Source organism: Monodelphis domestica, chromosome 2 (assembly GCF_027887165.1).
Source record: "Monodelphis domestica isolate mMonDom1 chromosome 2, mMonDom1.pri, whole genome shotgun sequence".
Taxonomy (NCBI): Eukaryota; Metazoa; Chordata; class Mammalia; order Didelphimorphia; family Didelphidae; genus Monodelphis; species Monodelphis domestica.
The window spans coordinates 209,720,502-209,742,711 of record NC_077228.1 but is presented as its reverse complement, the minus strand read 5'-3'; the positions used below and the strand labels follow the sequence as shown (position 1 = coordinate 209,742,711).

General features: G+C 40.2%; 1 protein-coding gene across 1 annotated transcript in view; it reads right to left on the bottom strand.

Moving 5' to 3' along the window:
• Window positions 1–3,965: 3,965 nt before the first annotated feature.
• The window catches only part of KCNH6 (potassium voltage-gated channel subfamily H member 6), a 49,862-nt gene continuing 31,617 nt past the window's right edge, over window positions 3,966–22,210 (bottom strand). Inside the window, exons 7-12 of the mRNA XM_056814670.1 lie at window positions 16,583–16,898; window positions 11,896–11,992; window positions 11,249–11,530; window positions 10,905–11,085; window positions 9,269–9,488; window positions 3,966–5,484 (exon numbers count right to left, since the gene is read on the bottom strand). Coding sequence (XP_056670648.1) covers window positions 5,443–5,484; window positions 9,269–9,488; window positions 10,905–11,085; window positions 11,249–11,530; window positions 11,896–11,992; window positions 16,583–16,898 — 1,138 coding nt within the window. The 3' untranslated portion in view covers window positions 3,966–5,442. The remainder of the gene's footprint in view (window positions 5,485–9,268; window positions 9,489–10,904; window positions 11,086–11,248; window positions 11,531–11,895; window positions 11,993–16,582; window positions 16,899–22,210) is intronic.

The following is a 22,210-nucleotide window of genomic DNA, read 5'->3' as shown; positions in this document are numbered from 1 at the left end:
GGAAAGGAAGGGAAATAAGCATTTATATAACACCCATTTGTGTGTCAGGCATTGTGCTAAGCTAAATATGTCATTTCATTGACACCAAAACCTTTGAGGTAGGTGTTATACCCATTTTACAGTTGGGGAAATCGAGGCAAACCAAGGTAAGTTACTTGCCCTGGTCAAATAGATATTATCTGAGAACAAATTCGAACTCAGGTCTTCCTGACTTCTAGCCCAAATCCACTTTACCACCTAGCTGCTCCAGGAAGGGAGGAAGGGGGGGGGGGGTGGAGAAGTCAGGGAGAGGTTGAACTAAATCAAGGTTTCTTAACTTGGGGTCTGTGAACTTTTTTTAAAATTTTGATGGAAGTATTTAAATATAATTGGTTTACTTTATAATCTTTCTCTTTATTTTATGCACGTAAGAGCATTTTCTGAGAAGAAATCCATAAGCTTAAAGTAAGGTTGCCAAAAGTGAAAAGCAAAAAAAGCATTAAGAACCCCAGGAGTTTGCCTCCAAAGGTCTTTCTAGCTCTAAGTTTTGTGACCTTATGACTTTTGGCTTTACCAAATGATTCATGGTTGGATTCCCTTGGGGGAAAAAACACCCTTTATCCTAAATCTTTTAATTTGACTAAGAGACTTGGGATAGGTTAAGATGAAAATTAACTGAGTGTGAGAAGCCATTGCCAATAGAAAACCAGTTAAAAGAAAAGATTAGGTGCTTTTGAAAGTATGCGCTTAATAGAACTTAAATGTGAGATTTTGGCAAATGATTTACCCTTCCTTAAACCTGAGGTAATTTTTCTGGACTATAAATTATAGAGAGCTTGTAATTGCTATTAATGGGAAGAGTTCCATTCCAATGAATTCACAGGTCTCCATCTACTGATCCTTTCTGTATAAAGAGAAGACCTGTGCAACAATAAATTAGAATTGTGTGTGCTTTCTTACTTTTAATTGAAATAGAATGATACAGAAATATCTTTTCTCCTTTATTTTAAAATGGAATTTTCATTATGAAATTGTTAGCCATCAAACATGAACATTTTGATTTACAAATTGCATATTTTATCAAATCTACCATGTAAAGCTTGCCATTTTTAAAGTATACATCAGCTTTTGTATGGTAGTATCAAAGCTGCCCTTCATGTTTGGGTCCTTCTTTGACTTTCCTTCTGTGTACTTTTTATGTATTGTTTTCCTTTCATTCATTGTTCTTTTTTTCCCCCTTGCCTCAGCATACCCCAACATACTCCCCCTACAAAAAGCTAAGCTTTTTAATAAATTAGTACAATCAATCAAAATGAATAAGTTGTATTGATCCTGTCTAAAAATATCTCATTTTGTATATATAGTCCACTACCTTGACTACCAGGAAGCAGGACACATTTCATTTCCAGTTTTCTGGAGCCACGATTGGTCATTGCATCATCAGAATTCTTAAATCTTTTAAAACTGTTGTCCTTTACACTATTATAATTTTTCAGTTATTAGAAGAATAAGAGCCTAATTGCTGATGTAGGGTTTTACTTTAAACTTGAGTTTGTTTCTTTACTTAATCTCAACAAAAGCACAGCAAGATAATGGGAAACTATATAAAGCATGACTGATCTTTTCCATTCTACCTATGCCTCTTTTCCCAAAAGTCACTCATCTCTTCATATATCAAAAGCCTTAGTCTCTTAAGTTTAAATCAAAATTACTAGGTACACAATTTATTAACAGAATGACAAATAATATGGACATAAATATAGCAGCTAGTCAGCTCTAACAACTTTTGGCCAAGGATCTTGCTTCATATCTTGTGAATAAACTTGGGACCATTCTTCCTACTTTTCTGCATTACCCCTTGATGTCACATTTGCTTTAATCTACTCCCTTATGCCAGTCTCTGATGAGGCAGACCTTCCTTTCACTGATGCCAACCATGACTTTATTCCTTCAGGTCTTCTTTAGCAGATTGCTCCCATTATCATCCCTTCTTCTTTAACCTTTCATTTCTCCATCCCAGTGATAATTGGTTACTTCCTTGCTATTTATATTACTATAGCATCTTCATTCTCTAACAACCTTCACTAGATTCCAGTCATTCCCTTAAACTACTGTCATCCACTATCTTTCCTTCCTTCCTCAGCCAAACTGAAAAAAATGTGTATGTACTTTGTCTCCATTTTCTCTCCTCTCATACACTGTTCAGCCCTTGGCAGAATAATTTCCCATTTAATCACTCAACTGAAATTATTCATTCCAAAGTTACAAGTGATCTTAATTGCTAAATCCAATAGCTGCTTCTTCATCCTTATTCTTTGGACCCTTTCCTCAGCATTTGACATGGTAGGTCCACCCTTTCCTCCTGGACATTCCTTCTTCTCTGGTTTCTGTGATACCAGTTTTATTTGGTTCTCCTCTTATCTGACTGTTCTGAAAGGATCCTTTTCAATAGCCTCTGCTAGAATATGATTTGTGTCATGTTCCCTAACTCTGGTGGTAACCCCTATACCTATCCTTTACCCTCTTTCCTTTTTTTACTACACTCTTACTTGGTGATCTCATCTATTCCAATGGATTAATATGTTAAAAAATTTTATTGATATCTTTAACATAATCTACATTTCCTACTGTATCCCTTCATTCCCTACATCCTCAACAGCTGGTCTGTGAGAGCCATTCCCTATAATAAAGAAGAAAAAAAATTCCCCCAAATTAACCACCATTTCAAAAAGTTTGACATTATAAAATGTTACACATTTTGTCACAGTTCTAATTGTCAACTCTAGTCTAGTCTCTCTCCTTAACTACAGTTCTGCATCACTAACTTTGAAATGGTGACCATTTCAAAATGGTTGTCCTCAGATCATCTTAAATTCAACATGTCCATAACTGAACTCATTTTCTTTTCTCTCTAAACTCACCTGTTTCTGAGCTTCCCCATTTCTGTTAAGAGCACAACCATCTCTACAGTCTGTTAATTTATCAACCTTGGTGTCATTTTTTTTAAACCCTTACCTTCCACCTTAGAATCAATATTATGTATTGGTTCCAAGACAGAAGAGTGCTATGGGCTAGGCAATGGGGGTTAAGTGACTTGCCCAGAGTCACACAGCTGGGTAGTGTCTGAGGTCAGATTTGAATCCAGGACCTCTCATCTCTAGGCCTGACGCTTCATCCACTGAGCTACTCAGCTGCTCCCCTTGGTATCATTCTTGACTGCTCTCACTCATTCCACTAATTAAGTTGTCAAATTTGTCATCTCTACCTCCACAATATGTCTTGCATCATCAAACTGTCTTTCTTATGGATACATGGTATATCATTTCCCTTCTCCATGTCTTTTTACAGGCTATTTCCAATGCCTAGAATGTATTACCCCCCTACCTCGGCATGTTGAAATTCCTAGATTTCCTTTAAGACTTCTCATATTGGGGGCAGTTGGGTGGCTCAGTGGATTGAGAGCCAGGCCCAGAGCTAGGAGGTCCTGGGTTCAAATCTGGCCTCAGACACTTCCCAGCTGTGTGACCCTGGGCAAGTCACTTGATCTCCATTGTCTAACCCTTACCACTGTTCTGCCTTGGAACCAATACTAGTGTTGATTCTAAACTGGAAGGTGAGGGTTAAAAAAAAGGACTTCTCATATATTGCATCTTCTGTGTGAAGCTCTTCTTAGTCATCTTAATTCCTAGTGCCTTCTCCCATAAGGCTACTTCTTACTAAATCTGCATAACTTATACATTTGTGGGTTATCCCTCTACCATTAGAATATAAGCCGCTTTAATAAAAGGGACTATCCTACTGTTGTTTTTGCATCTCCAGCATCTAGTACAATGCCTTGCATATAATAGGCAATTAATACATACTTATTCATTGATCAATTTTCTGCTTCTCTGTCTATATTGAAGGAAACTTGATGTGTGTATGGAGGGGGAAATGTGGAAGAGTTGGGGAGGGGGAAAGGTCCCAAAAGGAGAAAATCCTGCAAGAATCATCATTCCTGTACAAAATTCAAATTTTCCTAATTTACTTGCCTGTGGAAGAAGCGTATCAGTTAATTTTTTTTTGTATCTTAAATTTATTATATTAGGAACAAAGCTCTAGCTGCTCCCACCCTAATTACAGCTCTGTCATTTATACACTTCCATTCCTAGGATCCTATGATATAACTGCCCAGAATATGAATCTTCTGCTTACCTATCTAAGCTTGTTCTTCCCTCCACACTCAGATTTTTAAAGGTAATCAGAACGGATGTGATTGTGAGGCTGAGTATCATACATACAATCCAGTCTGAGTTTTGATGAATTTATTAGCTAGGTGAATGCTACAATTTCTCCAGAGGGGCCCAAGTGGCAATGCAGATCTTTTGGAAAAGTTACTTAAGACAAACATCAGAGGAGCAGAGGTTGAGACAATGAAGTCATCATGAATGGGCTGGAAGCTATGCCTTTCCCAGGAAAGTATTAACCACAGAATGCTGACTTTTCTAGCCAGAGTCAGATTTTTTTCATAGTGGAAGTCACTCAGAACAGGTCTAGTTGTGGGAAAGGATGATGAACTTGTCCTCTCTAGATTCAGGATTTCTGTCAATATGGACCAGAGATTTTTCTCTTCATCCCACTTATCCTCAAAAGCCTAGCCTTGAACAACTAGATGTTTTTTTTTTTTCCTGTGCCATTTGGTAATATTCTTTCTTCTCCCACATTTCAGGAACATTCCTCTTCCATTACAGCAGGTTTATGAAGATGGCCCTAGAAGAATCTGGGAAAGGTGTTGAATGTCTGTCTTACTGTTATGAGACAAAGTTGTTTTGAGGTGATGTTTGTCTTCTATCATGACATGAGCAATATGGAAATATGTATTGTATGAAAATACTGGTATATTCCATATTGGACTATTTAATTGCCTCATGGAGGAGGGGGGAGGAAGGAGAGGAGAAAAGCTGAATCCTAAAGTGTCAGAAAATAATTGTCAAAAATTGTTTTTACATGTCACTGAAAAAAATGTTTTTAGATTTGTTTTGGGATTATTTTCGATTGTACTTGGAAGCTGTTAATCTAGGGAAAATGTTTTTAGAGACTATGCTTTGGAGGGGTTGGGGGATCCTCTCCCAAGTCTAAGTGGTATCTTCCTACTCTTACTACATATATACACAAATACTCAGTCCTGTCAGCAAGGGTTTCAGTTGTTATGGGAATCAGTGACTCAAATTCCTTGATGGCCCAGTCATGCTGCTGAGCTAAATCTGAGGGATGCTTCTGAAAGTTCAGCTGTGTGGGAGAAGATTAAAGGTATTCTAGGAGTGAAGGAAGGTGAGAACAACACCTGCCTTTCTATAACCAGTGCAATCTTAGAGGGGGTGCCTGAGAGGATGGAAATTGTTCAGGCTGCACCTGCTCATAAGAGAGGATCAAGGTATCATTTCATGCCACCAGAAGATAAATGTCACTGGATGAAGAATCTCTTTATTTCTGAATATATTTTTCCAGGTCACTGTAGTTTGGAGTCTGGAAAGGGAGAGAAAGAAAGTATGAATGATAAGTATCCTTTAGACTATTTTAAGAAACAATAGGACCTGATCTTCCCACTTTTGAAAGGATCTCTTATTACTCCTTGAAGATGTCTCTCAGAGATTTACCTTTCTCCCCACTGCCAACCCAGATTACTGGTTTCAAGTGTTGGCAGAGATGTCAAAGGATGCTCTAGTTATAAGCCTTTGTCTCTATTTCTTAAATTAATCTTTTTCAATAAAAAATAGCTTTTTATTTCCACTCCCCTCTATTGATTAAAAAAAAGAAAGAAAAGCAAAACCTTGTAACAATTATGCATAGTCAAGTGAAACAAATTTTAGCTTTTGCCATATCTAAAAATATGTCTCACTCTGTACCCTGAGGCTATCACAGCTCTTTCAAGAGATGGGTAGCATGCTTTGTCACTGGTGAAATCCTTTATCATTAGTTTAGGACAGTGATGGCAAACCTTTGGCATGGGTGCCAAAGATGGCATGCAGAGTGTTCTCTATAGGCACATAGACATTCTTTGTCCCCCCCCCCAAGTTCATTACTAGAAAGGCAGAGGGACTCGGGCAAAGCTGCTCCCCTCCCCCTCTTCACTGTGCCTGATGATATTTTTTCCCATCTCCCACCCCTTTGCCCAGCAGCCAATGGGAACATACAGGGGGTAAGGTGGGTAGCTCACAGGCAGCAGAGCTGGAGGGGAGCAGAGCACCCAGACCACTCCCCTTCCCTTCTCTATACTCACTGAGTCCATTCCTCACTTCACTAGCCCCTCTGCCCAGCAGCCCAAGGGGAGTGCTTTCTCCCTCCCCTGTGTGGAGTAAGTGGGGCAGTGCACACCTGGCACTTGTGGGGGGCACAGTACCAGCTGTGTGTGGGAGTGCAGGCAGGGCACTTCATCTGGGGAGTAGAGTGGGGGCAGGGCCCAGCACTCTAAATGGTTTGCTGTCTCTGGGATAGGGAAATGTTAAACTAAGAATTCTTAACCTCAATTTTGTAATATTTCAGGATTTTTGTAATTATCTCAAGGAGCATCATAAAATTCCCCCTTCCCCATGGGTAATGATGAATTTTCATCATGCTTAACTTAACATACCTTTAAATCTTTTGCTGCCCTAGGAAGTTAGAAGTAATATCTAAATGTATAAATCAAGGGCTCAGTCTTTGTTGACCTCAAAACCCCAACTCATCCCAGAACATGTCCAGACCCTCAGTCATTGGGTTCACAAGATATTTGGAGTGCTCTCTCTTTTCTACCCACCCCCAATCCTATACTCAAGGAACAAGAGAAATACATTAATAGATACAAAAAGGAAGACACCTAAGACCTTTTCCTATGAGATCTTGTTTATTCCCTCTATCTCCCAGAATTAAAAGCTCAGTTAATTCGGTATTAGAAAGGCTAATTTCCAAATAACAGAAGCAGTTGTGGAGGTCCTACCTCTTTCCTATTAACATAGACTGGCATGAGTGGGAGGCTGGGTATCCCTCAGCAGTTCCACCCACTCTCCAGCTGCTCTGTCCTTGCTTTTCTAACAATAGGACTTTGACATAAGAAAGATTGTTGTAAAAGCAAATCCACAAGATGGAATAGAGGTGCAGAATGAGGCAAACATTTTCAGCCATGATCAATGTGTTAATATGATTTTCTTAATGATATTGTTATGTTTTTCATGATTATATATGTACAACCCAGATTGAATTGCTTGTAGACTCTGTGAAGGAGGAAGGAAGAAGGGAGGGAGATGACATGAATCATATAACTTTGGAAAACATGTGGAAAATTGTTATTAAAATAAAATAAAGAGAAAACCTTTTTAAAAAGCTGTATTTAATTGTTATGAGGGATTCTATGGGGGAGTTATTTGATCCTGGGGGGGAGCAAATTTGTGGACAATGAAAAAAATGAAATAAAAGAGTATCAATAAAATATTTAAAATAATCTGAAGAAAAACAAAAAAAGAGATAAGCAAAATAAGTTTGGTGCCATCTTGTTAAACAAATCAACAAAAAATTGTAGCATAATCATTACAAGTTAATGGTTATATATGTAATTTAATAATACAAGATTGTGCTCTCCTTGAGATCAGGGACTATCTTTTGCTTTTCTTTGTCATCCCAGAATTTAGCACAATACTGGGAACATTAGTAGGAGTAGTATAGACATTAATTGACTGACTACTGAAATGTTGTTGATGATCGTTCAGTTCATAATTTAAAAAGACAAGAGAGGGGAAAGAATCCAACTAAAGCCAGGGAAACACTGATCTAAACTTTCCCCATTGTAATTTCATTATATCGTAGGTGGGCATAAGAAATTGAATGGGAATTTTTCCGAGTTTTCCAGAATTCACAGACAGCACATGAAGGCCAACAGATGGCATAGAAAAAGTTTAGAAACCCAGAAATGCATAAAATATATGTATAGTGTTGTATAATATCAACATATCTTTTAATACCATAAATATGCACAATGTCTTTTTTGAAGTTAAAATAAGCTAGTTTGCAAAAAGAACACAAAAGCCTGCAGACAACACACAAGCCAAAAATGTAGAGATATCTTAACACATAGCCTATGGCCAAATATTTAATCCAAATTTTACAATAAGGTATCGTAGCCCCATAAAAGAAAAAAAGAAAACATTCAGACTTCTTCTCTGGTACAAAGGGAGAGCCAAAAAAGTTTACTCAGATTTTCCAAGTCACTGGGGCACCCTGCCCCTAACCTCCACAATGTGGAAGGGATTCCTATATTTGCTTCCTGAAAATATTCAGGTTTGGAGCTCTCTCACTAAAGTACATCCTAAAAGTATTCGATTTCTGGGATCTTTGTCTCCTGTTAGATATTTTGCTAACACCCCCAGAATACCTCTCTTCTGACCTCTTTTTAACACTCTCCCCACTTTGAAGAGATGCTGATATGTTGCTCACTCTATTGGGGGAAGGCAGAAAAGGAAGCAAAGGGGAGGTTAACCTTAGAATGGGAGGGAGGAGTCCAATAAACTTCATCACTTTTGGAGATAAGGATTGATCAGTAGCTTTCCCAACAGCCTGTATCAGGACTGATGTTTGTAAGACAGAATTTGAGGCAAGCAAAATGCCAAAGGGCTGCTGAACTCGGCAATTCCTGCAATTTGATCCTGCTCTGACATAATCTGTAACTTTCCACCTGGATCAGAATTTTGCCTTGAACTGCTCTCAACTATGTGAAAAGTCTCACCTGCCTGTGATAGGCACCTCTCTCCTAAAGGCATTGGCTTATGTTGGGAGTATTTCTAGACCCAGGATCCCAGGGGTTTTTACCTTGTCCTCTGACTCTCTAGCTTACAAATGCTTGTTCCTTGGATGGTCTATCTGAAATTTATACTTATTCCTTCTCCTTTACCCCTGTCTCCACCATGGAATACAACTGATTTCTCAGTGGCAAGTCCTACGCCAGGTCTCAGTTGAGGTTTCCATATTTGTTAATGGGAAAGAGTAAGAAGTTCTGAGTCCCTCCGCTTTACCTCTAGCTTTCAGAATCCAAGCTCTGGGACCCTGAACTAGTTAAAAGATGTCCTTTGCAATCTCTTCTGAGTGATGCTTGAGCTCCCCTGTTCCTGCCCTAGTTATATTATATTAGTAGAATCTAGGACAACAAAAGCAAGAGTAGATGTCTGAGCCCTGGTTGCTCTGGATTGCATTCGATTTAGTGCCATTGGAAATGGATTCTGACAATGTGAGAACAGGGACCACTCAGCAGAGGAGAGGAAATGCTATGCTCTGCTCTGCTCACCTGTCCAGGGACTGTGGAGTCTTCTCTAGACAAAGAGCTCTGCAGCTTCATGGGCCCAGGGTCCTGAGCACCAGCGGCAGTGGCAGCAGCAAGAGGAGGAAACAAGCCCCCAGACTCTGAGGCTGGAGAGACAGGGTCATAGGCAGAAGGTCCTTGGGACAAATGTTGGTGCAAGAGTTTCAGAATAATGCTGAGATCCGAAGACATTTGAGATTCCAGCCTGCCAGAGAGATCCTAGAAGTTAGGGTTGGATGGAGAGACCAGGGAGCAAGTCACATTGGAATAGATCATTTCTCTTCTCAGCTTAGAAAGCTATTCATAACAGAGTTTTGCCTCTTAGTCCTCATACCAGCCACTATTGGGCTATAGTTCTTACTACTCCACTCTGACTTTAGTAGAACCCTGACACCAACAAGCTGTACCTGCTTCTACTCCATCAAGTACCGTGAGGCTGGCCATTTCTCTGGCCTCCTTTGGGGCTCCACTGAGTGAAATCAGTTAGCTAATTATGTTTTCAGATGTTTGGGATAGGAGATTTATAGGCAAAGGAAAAATGTATGCATTCACACCATTATCTCTTCTCCCCACCTGAGAATGGGACTCTGGAGCCACACTGGGCTTTGGTGGGCTGAGATATTTCTAGTCAAACCCTCCCACGTCACCCACACCTGCTCTCCACCTCCCTGATTCCTCTTAGTATCCTGTCATCCCCAGCCACTGCTAAAGCCAGAATTGTCTTGCTAATGTTTGTATCCCTAGCACATAGCAGCTCTCCATAAACCCTGCTGCTACCTCCCTGCTTAAGTACACAGGTATGTATGAACATATGTACATGATGTGTGCATGTATGTATGTATCTCTTGACATCTCTATCTAATCCAAGGGTTTTTAACCTCAGATCCCTTGGATTTCAGGAGATTGGGGAACTTGAATGGGAGACAAAATTACATTTTTATTTTTTACTAACTTTTGGTTTTCTGTGCAAGCCTATGTATTTTATTTTTATTTTAAGAGACTCATTTAATTTTACTTTATTTATTCATTTAAGAGCATTCTGAATAGGGTCCCCGGGCTTTACCAGATTGACAAAGAGATCCACGACACAAAAAAAGATTAAATCTAATTATTTAATCTAACTATCCTCACAGTTGTGCCAATGTAACATTTAGAAAATGTAATGAGGTGGGGGGGGGGCAGCTGGGTAGCTCAGTGAATGGAGAGTCAGGCCTAGGAACGGGAGGTCTTGGGGTCAAATCTGACCTCAGATACTTGACCCCCATTGCCTAGCCCTTACCATTCTTCCGGCTTGGAACCAATACACAGTATTGATTCCAAGCAAAGAAAGAAAGAAAGAAAGAAAGAAAGAAAGAAAGAAAGAAAGAAAGAAAGAAAGAAAGAAAGAATGTAATAGGAATAGCATATAAAAGATTCCTGCACTGGGAGGGCCTAGATACCTTCTAAAGTACCATTTTCAAATTTAAGATTTTATCAGTAAAAAGTAATCATTAATAATCCAAATAAGCCTCACCATGTCCCTGGTTGATCAGCAGAAGGCGCTCTTGCAACACCAATTCCAAGGCCTGCTTGGTTTCCTCTTTGCTTCCCAATCAAAAGGTCCTGGGGGTCAGCAACTCACCTGTTTAGCTGGAACTTGAGACATTCCAACCTGGAGCCCAGTTCCCGTGGCCAACCATCCTGGCCTCCATCCTGGGGGTTGTGCACCAGGGGTATGTGCTGGGAAGGCATCTGATGGGATGCTGCAGGATGTTCAGGCCAGAATTCAAGCACATCCGAGGTGCCTGGCAGTCTGGCTCTGGCTGCAAGTGAGAAGGGGAAGAAGCCAGGGGAGGGAAGGAGGCAGGGTCTGGCTTGATCTGACCTGTCAAGGTCAGTTCCTGCCTACCTAAACATCTTCCAGTTCCTTTCCACTTTCCCTGCCATGATAGAGCTGGTCTGGGAGAGGGGAGGCAAGCTACTCACCTGAGTACCTCCCGGCATTGCTGCCTTCCTGAGCTAGGAAATCAGTTTTGGGATTGATGAGGTTAAGATTGGCAGGGGAGAATTCTTCCTGGGTGTGAGGGTGGCTCCTGGGTCTGGAGGAGGTGGAAGGGCTTGGAGGTCCGGTCTCAGTCTCACTGCTCAGGGAACTGGTCAAGGAGCTGCTACAGAACTCATCCCAGGGGGTCTTGCCAGGGGACCCGTGCAGGTGGGTTTGTGGTGACTTCCTAGATGCTTTTACACCATCCAGTCCTTGAGAGATACCTGGAGAGGAAGGAATTAGGAGAGAGGACCATGTCGGTTCAAAGGAACTGAAGGGTTTGGAAAAAAAAAAGACAGATTGAAAAGGTTTCCACACTTTACCCCAGGAGTTGTTATTAATGAAAAATAAAAGTCAGGAATTATGGGCCCAGGGCTTTTAGAGGGCAACTCTGAGCTGCCTTTCCTCACTCTAGATCCTTCAGTATCAGGAGCCTCATTTACTAACCTGGGGATACTGATCCCCAGTGAGCATAAGCCTCCCCCAAAAGAGAACATGTGGCTGAAAAACTTCTGGAAGGGGAAAGTACTGGGGAACAAAACTGAGAGAGGTTGGGGGTGGGGTGGAGGGAGGAACAGGCTTTGCTTACCAAGCTTGCAACGTTTTAGAACAGATTGGGGAGGCCTGGCCCAATGGTAGGGGACCTCCTGGTCCTGGCTGGGTGGTGATCGAGAAATCCTGTCTACCTTGGGGGGACAAGAACTTTATGTGAAGTTTTGTCACTCTTCTCTACCCCTAACTTCCAATACAATGAACTCAAAGGCAGAGATTATCTATTTTTTGTCTTTGTACTCCCAACTCTGATTAAAATGCCATCTATGTAGTAGGTGCTCAATAAATGTTTTGATTATGCACATTCCCATCCTGAACCCTTCAAGATTCCCATAGAAAACTGACTCTAAGCAGAAGATATGGCCAGAGTTTATAAATCAAGAGTAATTATCTCCAAAGTGGAGGACCAGAACATGAACTCAGAAGCCTACATGATAAACCAGCTAGAGAGTGGGAAAATAGATTTCTTCTTCCCCTCCACTCAAAAGCCAATTAAAGTTCTTTCCAACATAGCCACACTGATGATTCTGTCCCCTCTATACATCAATGTGAACTTTAAGTGTCATAATTAGGAGTGTGCTAGTAAATTAATTAATAACCAGGTCTCCTTAAAAAGTGTATGACATGACACACTTAAATTAAAAAAAAAAACTAAAATCTATATTATATTACATCTTAGATTCAATACTGTGTATTGGCTCCAAGGTAAGAAAGTGATAAAGACTATACACAATGGGGGTTAAGTGACTTGTATGGGAGTCACATAGCTAGGAAGTGTCTGAAGTCATATTTGAACCCAGGACTCCCCAGCCTCTAGGTCATGCTCTTCCCTGGCATGATACAGTTTTAAATTTTAATCTGCATTATTGAGGAAAGGGAAAGAGAATAAGCACCCACTATATGCCAGGTAAATTAAAAAAAAACCCTTACCTTCCACCTTAGAATCAATATTATGTATTAATATTATGTATTAATCTGGTTCCAGAGACTAGATGAGTTCAAATCTGGCCTCAGATACTACCTAGCTATGTGACTCTGGGAAAGTCTCTTAACACCATTTGCCTCAATTCTTCATCTGTCAAATGAGCTGGAGAAGGGAAATGGCAAACCACTCCAGTAGTTTTGCCAAGAAAATCCCAAATGGGGTCACAAAGAATTGGACATTACTGAAAAAGGACTCAACAAGTTGATGGATCTGCCAAGAGTCCAGATTGTTTAGCCAAACCTAAAGACCACATGCCTAGTCTGTTCTGGTCTCATATAGCCTAGGACTAGAGGGACACGGGGCTGGGCTGTTCCCCTCCCCTATCTCCATGGGCAACTTAAGGACATTTTTCACATCATCCGCCCCTCTAAAAGGTTTGCTATCACTGGCCTAGGAAAAGGTTCAGAGCCAAGCATGTGTGAGTGGGAGTTAGAAGAGAGACTGAGAAGCATTCTTATTCTTGGCCAAATCTCTTTTGGAGATCTCTGAGATATTTTTCATGCGATCCTGGGTCTCTCATCTCTATCCAATGATTTATTGAGAAATATAGATCCTTTTCCAGAGAAAGGCAACTCTGCTGGGTTCGTGGCTCTTAAGGCCATTAGAGAGAAACTCTGGTCCCAGCTGCCACCTCTCAGACCTAGTAGCATGAGACCTTGCGGATGGTGGATGGTGGGATGCTAGTTCCCATAGTAAGGGATAGGGAAGCCTAATTCCTATAGCAAGGACAATGTCAGTCAGGTCTGGTCATGTTTGGTCAAGTGAGTGGGCTGAGGAGGCTGTAGAATCAATATCCCACTTTGGCATGTCTGGGTGCCCATTACCCCAGGGCACACCACTCTCCCTGGCAGCTGGTCCAGAGGTGTGATTCTTACCAAGGATTTCTGGACACTCATATATGTGTGTGAGTGTATACATATATATTTTCTATCTTTATATATATGTAGATACATGTATCTACATAAATATATATGTATATATGAAATTTACCTTTATCGATATCTACATATTTCCTATCTTTAGATATAGAAAAATATTTATATATCTATAAATATGTATATATACAATCTTTCTATATCTCCTATCTTTCTATATGTAAATATATATATTTGTGTATATATGTATATATAAAATCTATTTTTATATATGTATCTCCTAATCTTTATATATAAATCTTTATATATCTATATAAATCTCTCTCTATATGTATATATAAAATCTATATTTATCTATCTCCTTTATATATATAAATTTATATCCATATAAAATGTATATATGTATGTATACATAAAATCTATGTATATATACAATCTATCTTTATATATATAAATCAGTTCATAAATATAAAGTCTATATATGTTTCCTATCTTTATATCACTCTATATAGGTATATATAAAATCTATCTTTATATATACAAAAATCTATATATCTATATCTATGTAAATATATATCTATATATAAATACGTATATAAAATCTATCTTTATATATAAATCTATCTTTATATAAATATGTATATATATATAAAATCTACCTTTATATATGTATCTCATATATATATAAATCTCTATATAACTATTTCTATATATAAACATATATATAAAATCTAACTATATATCTCCTATCTTTATATATGTGTATGTGTATGTCTTAATATGGTGATGGATCTGGACCTTGTCACCAGAAATGCAGAAAGGAAGCAAAACTTCCACAGCGGGGTGAGGAATGGCAGCAAAGTGGAGAATGATCAACCTTTGGAAGATGCAGACTCAGAAAGGCCTGTCTTCTTTGCAGTGTCAAGGGGCCAGTCCAGGGGTACTTGGGCCAAATTCTCCCATCTCTTTGTTTCTATAAATTTTGGGAGTGTGTGTTTGGGGAAGGGTAGCAGAGAGAACTGAATCTTTTAGAAACAGTGTTACTATCCCTCAATCACACAAGCCAGAACTGAACTCGGGGGTCCCAGCTCCATCTCTGCGTTGCTAATCTGCCAAATAGCCAGCTCATTAGTTTCACCACAGGTGAAGGGATCATAGGCTTACAGGAATTTATGGTAGGAACCTTAGAGATGATCTAATCCAGGAGGCTTAATTTTTTGTGACTCAGATCTCTTTGGCAACTGTTTCAGAATAAGTTTTTAAATGTATGAAATAAGATACATTTGGTTACAAGGGAAACGGACTATACCAAAATACAGTTATCAAAGTAACTTTTAAAAAAAACAAGGTCTAGACTCCGGTTTAGAAAGTTTCCTCATTTCACAGATAAGGAAGCTAAGGTCCAGGATGGGAGGCAGCATAGAAAAATGCTCTGAATATGGTCTTAGAGCTCAGACAGTTGTTCAAAATCTCTGCATATACAGAAGGCCTTGACATTTGGGGACTCTTCTTATACTGTTTTAAATTTGCCCTCATTGCACAATAAAACTCACGTGAATTTCTTCTTGGCCAATTCAGAGCATGTGAACATTCAGACCCATTGTTAACTACTTGGCAAATCTCTATATCTTTGGGCTTGTTTACTCTTCTCTAAAATGAAGGGGCTGTGCTAATAAGACCTCTAAGGACCCTATCAGCTCAAGATGTATGATCATAAGAAGTGATGATAGTCTCCTATCACATAAGAACTAAGGAACAAAACCAAGATTTGAATCCTAGCCAAATTCAATGTTTGTTTGTTTTTTTTTTCCATTCTATTTCATGACTTTCAGACTGGGCTGAATTTTCTTTTCCTTGTGAACCCAAGGGAGTCACTAACTTTTCTGAAACCCCAGACTAGGGGTTTTTGGTGTACAGTAACAGCATTAGTGGGCAGTGAGGTGCTGTGTGGATAGAGTGCCATGCCTGAAGTCAGGAACACTAATTTTTTTGGGGGGGGGTTCAAATATGGCCTCAGACACTTACTAGCTATGTGACCTTGGGCAAGTCACTTCAATCTGTTTGCCTCAGTTCCTCAATTATAAAATGAGTTGGAGGAGGAAATGGCACACCATTCCAGTATCTTTGCCAAGAAAATCCCAAACAGGGTCATGAAGAGTCAGACATTATGGAAACAACTCAACAAAAACAAACATTAATGCCCATGTGATCCACACCAACTCAAATGCTGGGAGGTTGGAAGACCCAAACAAAACCAGTTGGAGAAATTCAGCTTCTCTGATGTTATCTCTCTCTTTAAAATCCCAGTTTGGCAGGGAAGATTGTCATCAACAAAGATCTTCTGAGATGAATGCTCGAGGCCCTTTTCAAAGGTGATAGAGGGCCAATTTTGGGGGGAGGTGAACAGCCAGTCTCATGCAGTACCCATAATCAAGGTGAGTTTTGGCACATTAATTTAGGGTCTACTGACAGAATTTGTACTCCTAAAACCGGTGGAAACTACTGAGTTTACTTAGCACCAAGGAAGCAAGAATTATAAGTTAACAGAGAAGGCTACCAGGGAGTCCCTCAGTCCTACTTCCTCCCTTGAAATGACTTCATCTTGTCCCAGGATCTCTGTGTCTCTTGCCCCTGGTGCTCCCTCAGTGGGAGAGTATGCAAGCATCTCTATTTGCCTTGGATTATTGGGTCTTAGTCTGAGATCTTTCCCCTTCCCCTGCTCAACTGGATTTGAATATGCTTTCATACTTCTTATCCCTGGATATTTTTTGTAGTGTTTGCCCTCAGTGTCCAAATTATTAGTTATGGCACTGACGTGAAGGGGCTGCCACATCGACCCACTCTCCCAGTGCCTCTGAACTCACATCATGAAGGTTGAAAGTGATCTCGAGTTTGCTCCAAAAGCTCTCCGAAAAGGCAGGGTACATGTCCAGGACCTCCAGCAGGTCTTCCCGTTGGATCTTGTGCAAGTCACAGTAGGTCAGGGCCCTCACATCTGCATTGGACTTGCCTGGCTGGGTGTGGAGGCTGATGGGCTCTCCAAAGATGTCATTCTTCCCTGCTGGCCCAAGGTAAAAACAAGTGCTTGTAGGCAGGGACCTGACATAGTTTCTTCTGTTCCCAAGATGTTGCCCACCCTGCTTTACTGTACTGAGGTAAGGGACCTCAGAGATGGATGTTCTACCAGGTTACAAGCACTTCTTCCCAGATTTCCCTCCCAGACTCTCACTTCTGACCCACTATTCCTAGGCAAGGGATTTGGCATTGCTCCTTTGGAGGGAATTCTGAGTAAGAAGCTAGCTGATAATCTAGAAGGTACCCCAAGGGTCTCACAAATCACAGCCTCCTGAACACTTAGGGACAGAGGCAGAATCCCTTCTGTTTTCTCACCATTTTTATACATACAGACCCAGTGCCAAGTGTCGTCATGTTGTCTCCTGGATGCCCACAGTCCCTCAGTGAGGCTGCCTGGACAAAACCCAATATGTAATTCAAATTCCATCCCTTCAACCTCCTCAGAACCTACTCTTCTGTGTTCTCAGGGGTTTACTCTCTGGAAAAATGGGTTGTAATAAACTTTTTTTAAACCTTTACTTTTGACTTTGAATCAATACTAAGTATCAGTTCTAAGGAAGAAGAGTGATAAAGACTAGGCAATTGAAGTTAAGTAACTTGCCTAGGGTTACATAGCTAGAAAGTGTCTGAGGCTGGATTTGAACCCAGGACCTCCTCTCTCCAGATCTGTCTCTCTAGTCACTAAGCCACCTCGATATGCCTGTTTTAGACCCTTAACCCTAAAGGACTAGGTGATCAATGGTGAAAATTCTAGGTCCTGGGTAGGGAGGAGGCATTTGGGGGCAGGGGAGGGGGAGGCAGGAAGACCTTAAGAATATTTTGACTGTTCTCTGCTTGCATAGGTCTGGTAATTAGAAACACCCCTTATATCATATCAAGGTTGCTTTCAGTTTCAAAATTGAATCCTAGAATAATAGATTTAGAGCCAGAAGGAATCCAGGAGGTCATCCAGTTCAACCTAGATGAGAACATGGAGATCCCAAAGGACAAAACAACTTGATAAAAATCCACTGTGAATTATTATCTCTCAACTGAGAACGTGTGAACATTTAAATACTGCCTTACCCCAAAGCCCCTGCCTCTTTCCCATCCCAAGCCCCAATTTGCTACATCCTTCCAGTCCTTTTTTCTCTGACTCTAGTGTTTGGAACAATTGACTGGTTCCAGCCTAGAACTGATGGTAGGTGAGTGGAAAATATCAGTGGTGGAAAGAGACCTGCTTTTTCATTTAAAAAAAGTCTGTACATTTTTTGTTGTTATTCAGTTGTTTTTTAGTATTCTTTCACTCTTTGTGACCCCATTTGGGGTTTTCTTGGCAAAGATAATGAAGTAGTTTGACATTTCTTGCTCTGGCTCATTTTACACATGAGGAAACTGAGGCAATCAGTATTAAGTGACTTTCCCAGGTCACACACTAGAAAGTATGCATTTATTCCTCTTGAAAAAGGGTAGGAGGGGCAGCTAGGTAGCTCAGTGGATTGAGTCAGGTCCAGAGACAGGAGGTCCTGGATTCAAATCTGGTCTCAGGCACTTTCTAGCTTTGTGACCCTGTGCAAGTCATTTAACCCCCATTGCCATTCTTCTGCCTTGAACCACTACACAGTATTGATTCCAAGATGGAAGGTAAGGGTTTGGGGGGGGGGGAGAGAGAGAGAGAGAGAGAGAGAGAGAGAGAGAGAGAGAGAGAGAGAGAGAGAGAGAGAGAGAGAGAGAGAGAAGAGAGAGAAAAGAAAGAAAGAAAGAAAGAAAGAAAGAAAGAAAGAAAGAAAGAAGAAAGAAAGAAAGAAAGAAAGAAAGAAGAAAGAAAGAAAGAAAGGAAGAAAGGAAGGAAGGAAGGAAGGAAGGAAGGAAGGAAGGAATGGAGGGAGGAAGGAAGGAATGGAGGGAGGAAGGAAGGAATGGAGGGAGGGAGGAAGGAAGGAAGGAAGGAAGGAAGGAAGGAAGGAAGGAAGGAAGGAAGGAAGGAAGAAAGAAGAAAGAAAGAAAGAAAGAAAGAAAGAAAGAAAGAAAGAAAGAAAGAAAAGAAAGAAAGAAAGAAAGAAAGAAAGAAAGAAAGAAAGAAAGAAAGAAAGAAAGAAAGAAAGAAAGAAAGAAAGAAAGAAAGAAGAAAGGAAGGAAGGAAGGAAGGAAGGAAGGAAGGAAGGAAGGAAGGAAGGAAGGAAGGAAGGAAGGAAGGAAGGAAGGAAGAAAGAAAGAAAGAAAGAAAGAAAGAAAGAAAAGAAAGAAAGAAAGAAAGAAAGAAAGAAAGAAAGAAAGAAAGAAAGAAAGAAAGAAAGAAAGAAAAAAGAGGATAGAGGTTCTAGGTTCATCAGTGAGGTGACTCCACCGAGGGTAAGATTCTGGTCTCATTAGTGCTCCTTCCTTTCCATATCTACAGGGTATTTTAACAGGATCCCTGCACTGAGCTGTCTTAGGTCTCTTCTAACTTGGAAGATCCTAATAATTTATTTTAAGGTATTATTTTAGGGCATTAAAATAACTGCTTTTGTTTAAATTGCATCATATTTCATGTTTGTACACGTCACAGCTAGTATGTACACAACACTTTAAGATGTGCTGCATTTTACATATGTTACCTCATTTGATTCTCACAACAACCCTTGGATATAGATACTATTATTATGCCTGTTTTACAGATGGGAAAATTGAGGCTGAAAGGGATTTGCCCAAGGTCACACAGCTAGTAAATGTCTGAGTCTAGAGTTGAACTCTGGCCTTACTGACTCCAGGCCCAGTGCTTGCTCTTATATACATATGTGAGTAGTCCCTCTGTCCACTTAGTTTGTAAGTTTTCCTGGGGCAAAGGACTATTTCCATCTATTACACATGCATATATAAAACATGTATGTCTGACTGCATTATGTATGTATACATGTGCATGCACACACATAATAGATAAAATCCACACTAATTCTATATAACACACTACACACATGCCTATATACATACTCATGCACACACTGTAATGTATGTATGTACCCACACAGGCACACGTGCAGTCATGCATACACACATCCATGTGTGTACAGCACAATTACACAAATGTACACACAGTCATACATACACAATATAGTCATGCACACATACACAGTCAGGCACCATACACATAATCATACATGCATAATGTAGTCATGAATGTACATTTCAGCCAAACATATGCACACAACCATGCATACATGTATGTAATCGTGCATATATACATATACATGACAACATGGTGCAGGGGAAAAGGTACTGATTGGGTTCAAATCTGGCCTTTGCGGCTTACTTATTTGACCTTGGGAAAGTCACTTGATTTCCCTCAGTCTCAGTTTCTCCATTTGCAAAATGAGAGCTTTAGATTCTATGGTTTCCTGAGCCCCTTTCAGCTCCATGTCTATGGTTTTATGACCCTACATCTTCACCCCACCCCATTCTCCTCCCCTCCTGTCTCCAGTCTAGTGGAAAGAACATTGGACAAGGAAGGGGTCAGGAAATTTGGTTCTAATCTTGGCTCTCAAACAAGGCTAATTGTATGATTCCTTAAGGCACATAACCTCTCTAGCCTCAGCTTCCTCAGCTATTAAAAAAACAAACTAACCAATCAAAGACTCTTGAAACCTTCAGGGATCTGTGATTGCAACAGAATGTGCCCTTCCTCCATCAATACGGATCACCACCCTTCTATGCCTCAGCAGATGGTCTTTGTAAGTGGCTGTGACCAAAAAAAATCCCCCATCACTGGGCAACTAAGCTTCTGGGGATGATCTCTCCAACTGGAGGGAAAAAAAGAAATGATAATATAATACCTAAAGCACTATATAAATAGGATGTGTGATTACATGAGCAGCCTGGCAGAGCTGGTTTTTTTTTTTTTTTAGGTAAATAAGACCTGGGTTCAAATCCTGTATCAGACATCAATTGCCTGGGGGACAAGCTTCTTGTGTGTTGTTGGACAAGTGCCTTAACCTTTTTGAGTGTGAGATAACCATTCTATGACTTATCTGTTAAGTCATAAATGTTACCATTTGGTAAATCAGTATATCAGTATAGGGAGCTCCCCTAGGACTTAAATGTTGTCATATATGCCACCAATTGGAAAATAATATCTATTCTTAGGGTAATTATATGATGAAGTCACTAGTTATTTGTGTATGGTTTTTATGCACAAATAATGTAATGAGAGGCAGTGGGGTGTAGTAGAGAGTTAGGATGACCTAAATTCAAGTCTGGTGCTTGACACATCCTGGCTGTATGCCCTTGGGCAAGTCATTCTCCATACTCTGTGTAACTCTGAGAAAAGTTGAAGAGAAGGTGGTGACCTGTATTAATGAAAGGAGTTTCCTCCTTTGGGAGTTCTCTAACTCACAGATCTAGTCCCTGTCCCTTATAATAACAATAGCTAGAATTTAGAAAGTGTTTCACAAATATTATCTCATTTGATCTTCATACAATTCTGATAAATGTTATTATTTATTCCATTTTACAGATGAGGAAACCAAGGCAGGTTAAGTGATTTGCTTAGGATCACATAGCTAATTAGCATCTGAGGTCAGATTTGGACTTGGAGTCTTAAGTCGGACAACCTATCCACTTGGCCATCTTGCCTCCTCCATTTTTGATATACCTGTTCTATGTTTCAAAGGTTGTTTAAAGAATACATCTAGATAATATATGTGTGTGTCCTTTGGAACTGTGAAGCATTATATGCCATTATACATATAGTATTATATACAAGGTCCTGGGCATAGAATGGCTACTCAATACACATTGCTGGGCAAGAGAGTGTGGCAAGAATCCAAGAAACCCTGAATCTCAAGATCATGGAATTTCCAAGATAGAAAAGAGACCACAGAGGTCATCAAGCACAAGCTGTCTCTGTATAGGAACTTCTTCTTCAATATCGCCAATAAATGGACATCCACTCTTTATGTGAGGACACCCCCTCCATTCCCAGTGAGGGAGAAGCCACAACTTTCCAAGGCAGTCCATTCCATTTTAGAAATGGCTCTAATTTTTGGAGAAGTTTTCCTTTAAGTCAGCTCTAAACCTATTTCTCTGCTTTCCCACCAGCTGCTTCTGGCTTTGGCCTCTGGAGCCAAGCAAAACAAATAGAATTCCTTTTCCACAAGATTGCTCTTCAAATGCATGAAGATCGCTATCATATCCACAGCCTATCTCTCCCTGCACTTCTTTCTTTTTCAGATTTAACACTCAGTTTCTTCTACTGATCCATACATGACATGACTTCAGGGAGGATTTCTACCATGATGGGGGGAAACCACCTAATGGGACCCCATCTCTTCCCTAACATCCCTGTCATATGTGATGCTGCCTGAAAGGTTGGAGAGATCTGGTCAGACACAGGCATGGGCAGATGCCAGGCCATGTTCTCTAGGAGAGCATGAGCACCCTGGGGGTGGGATAATAATAAGGGT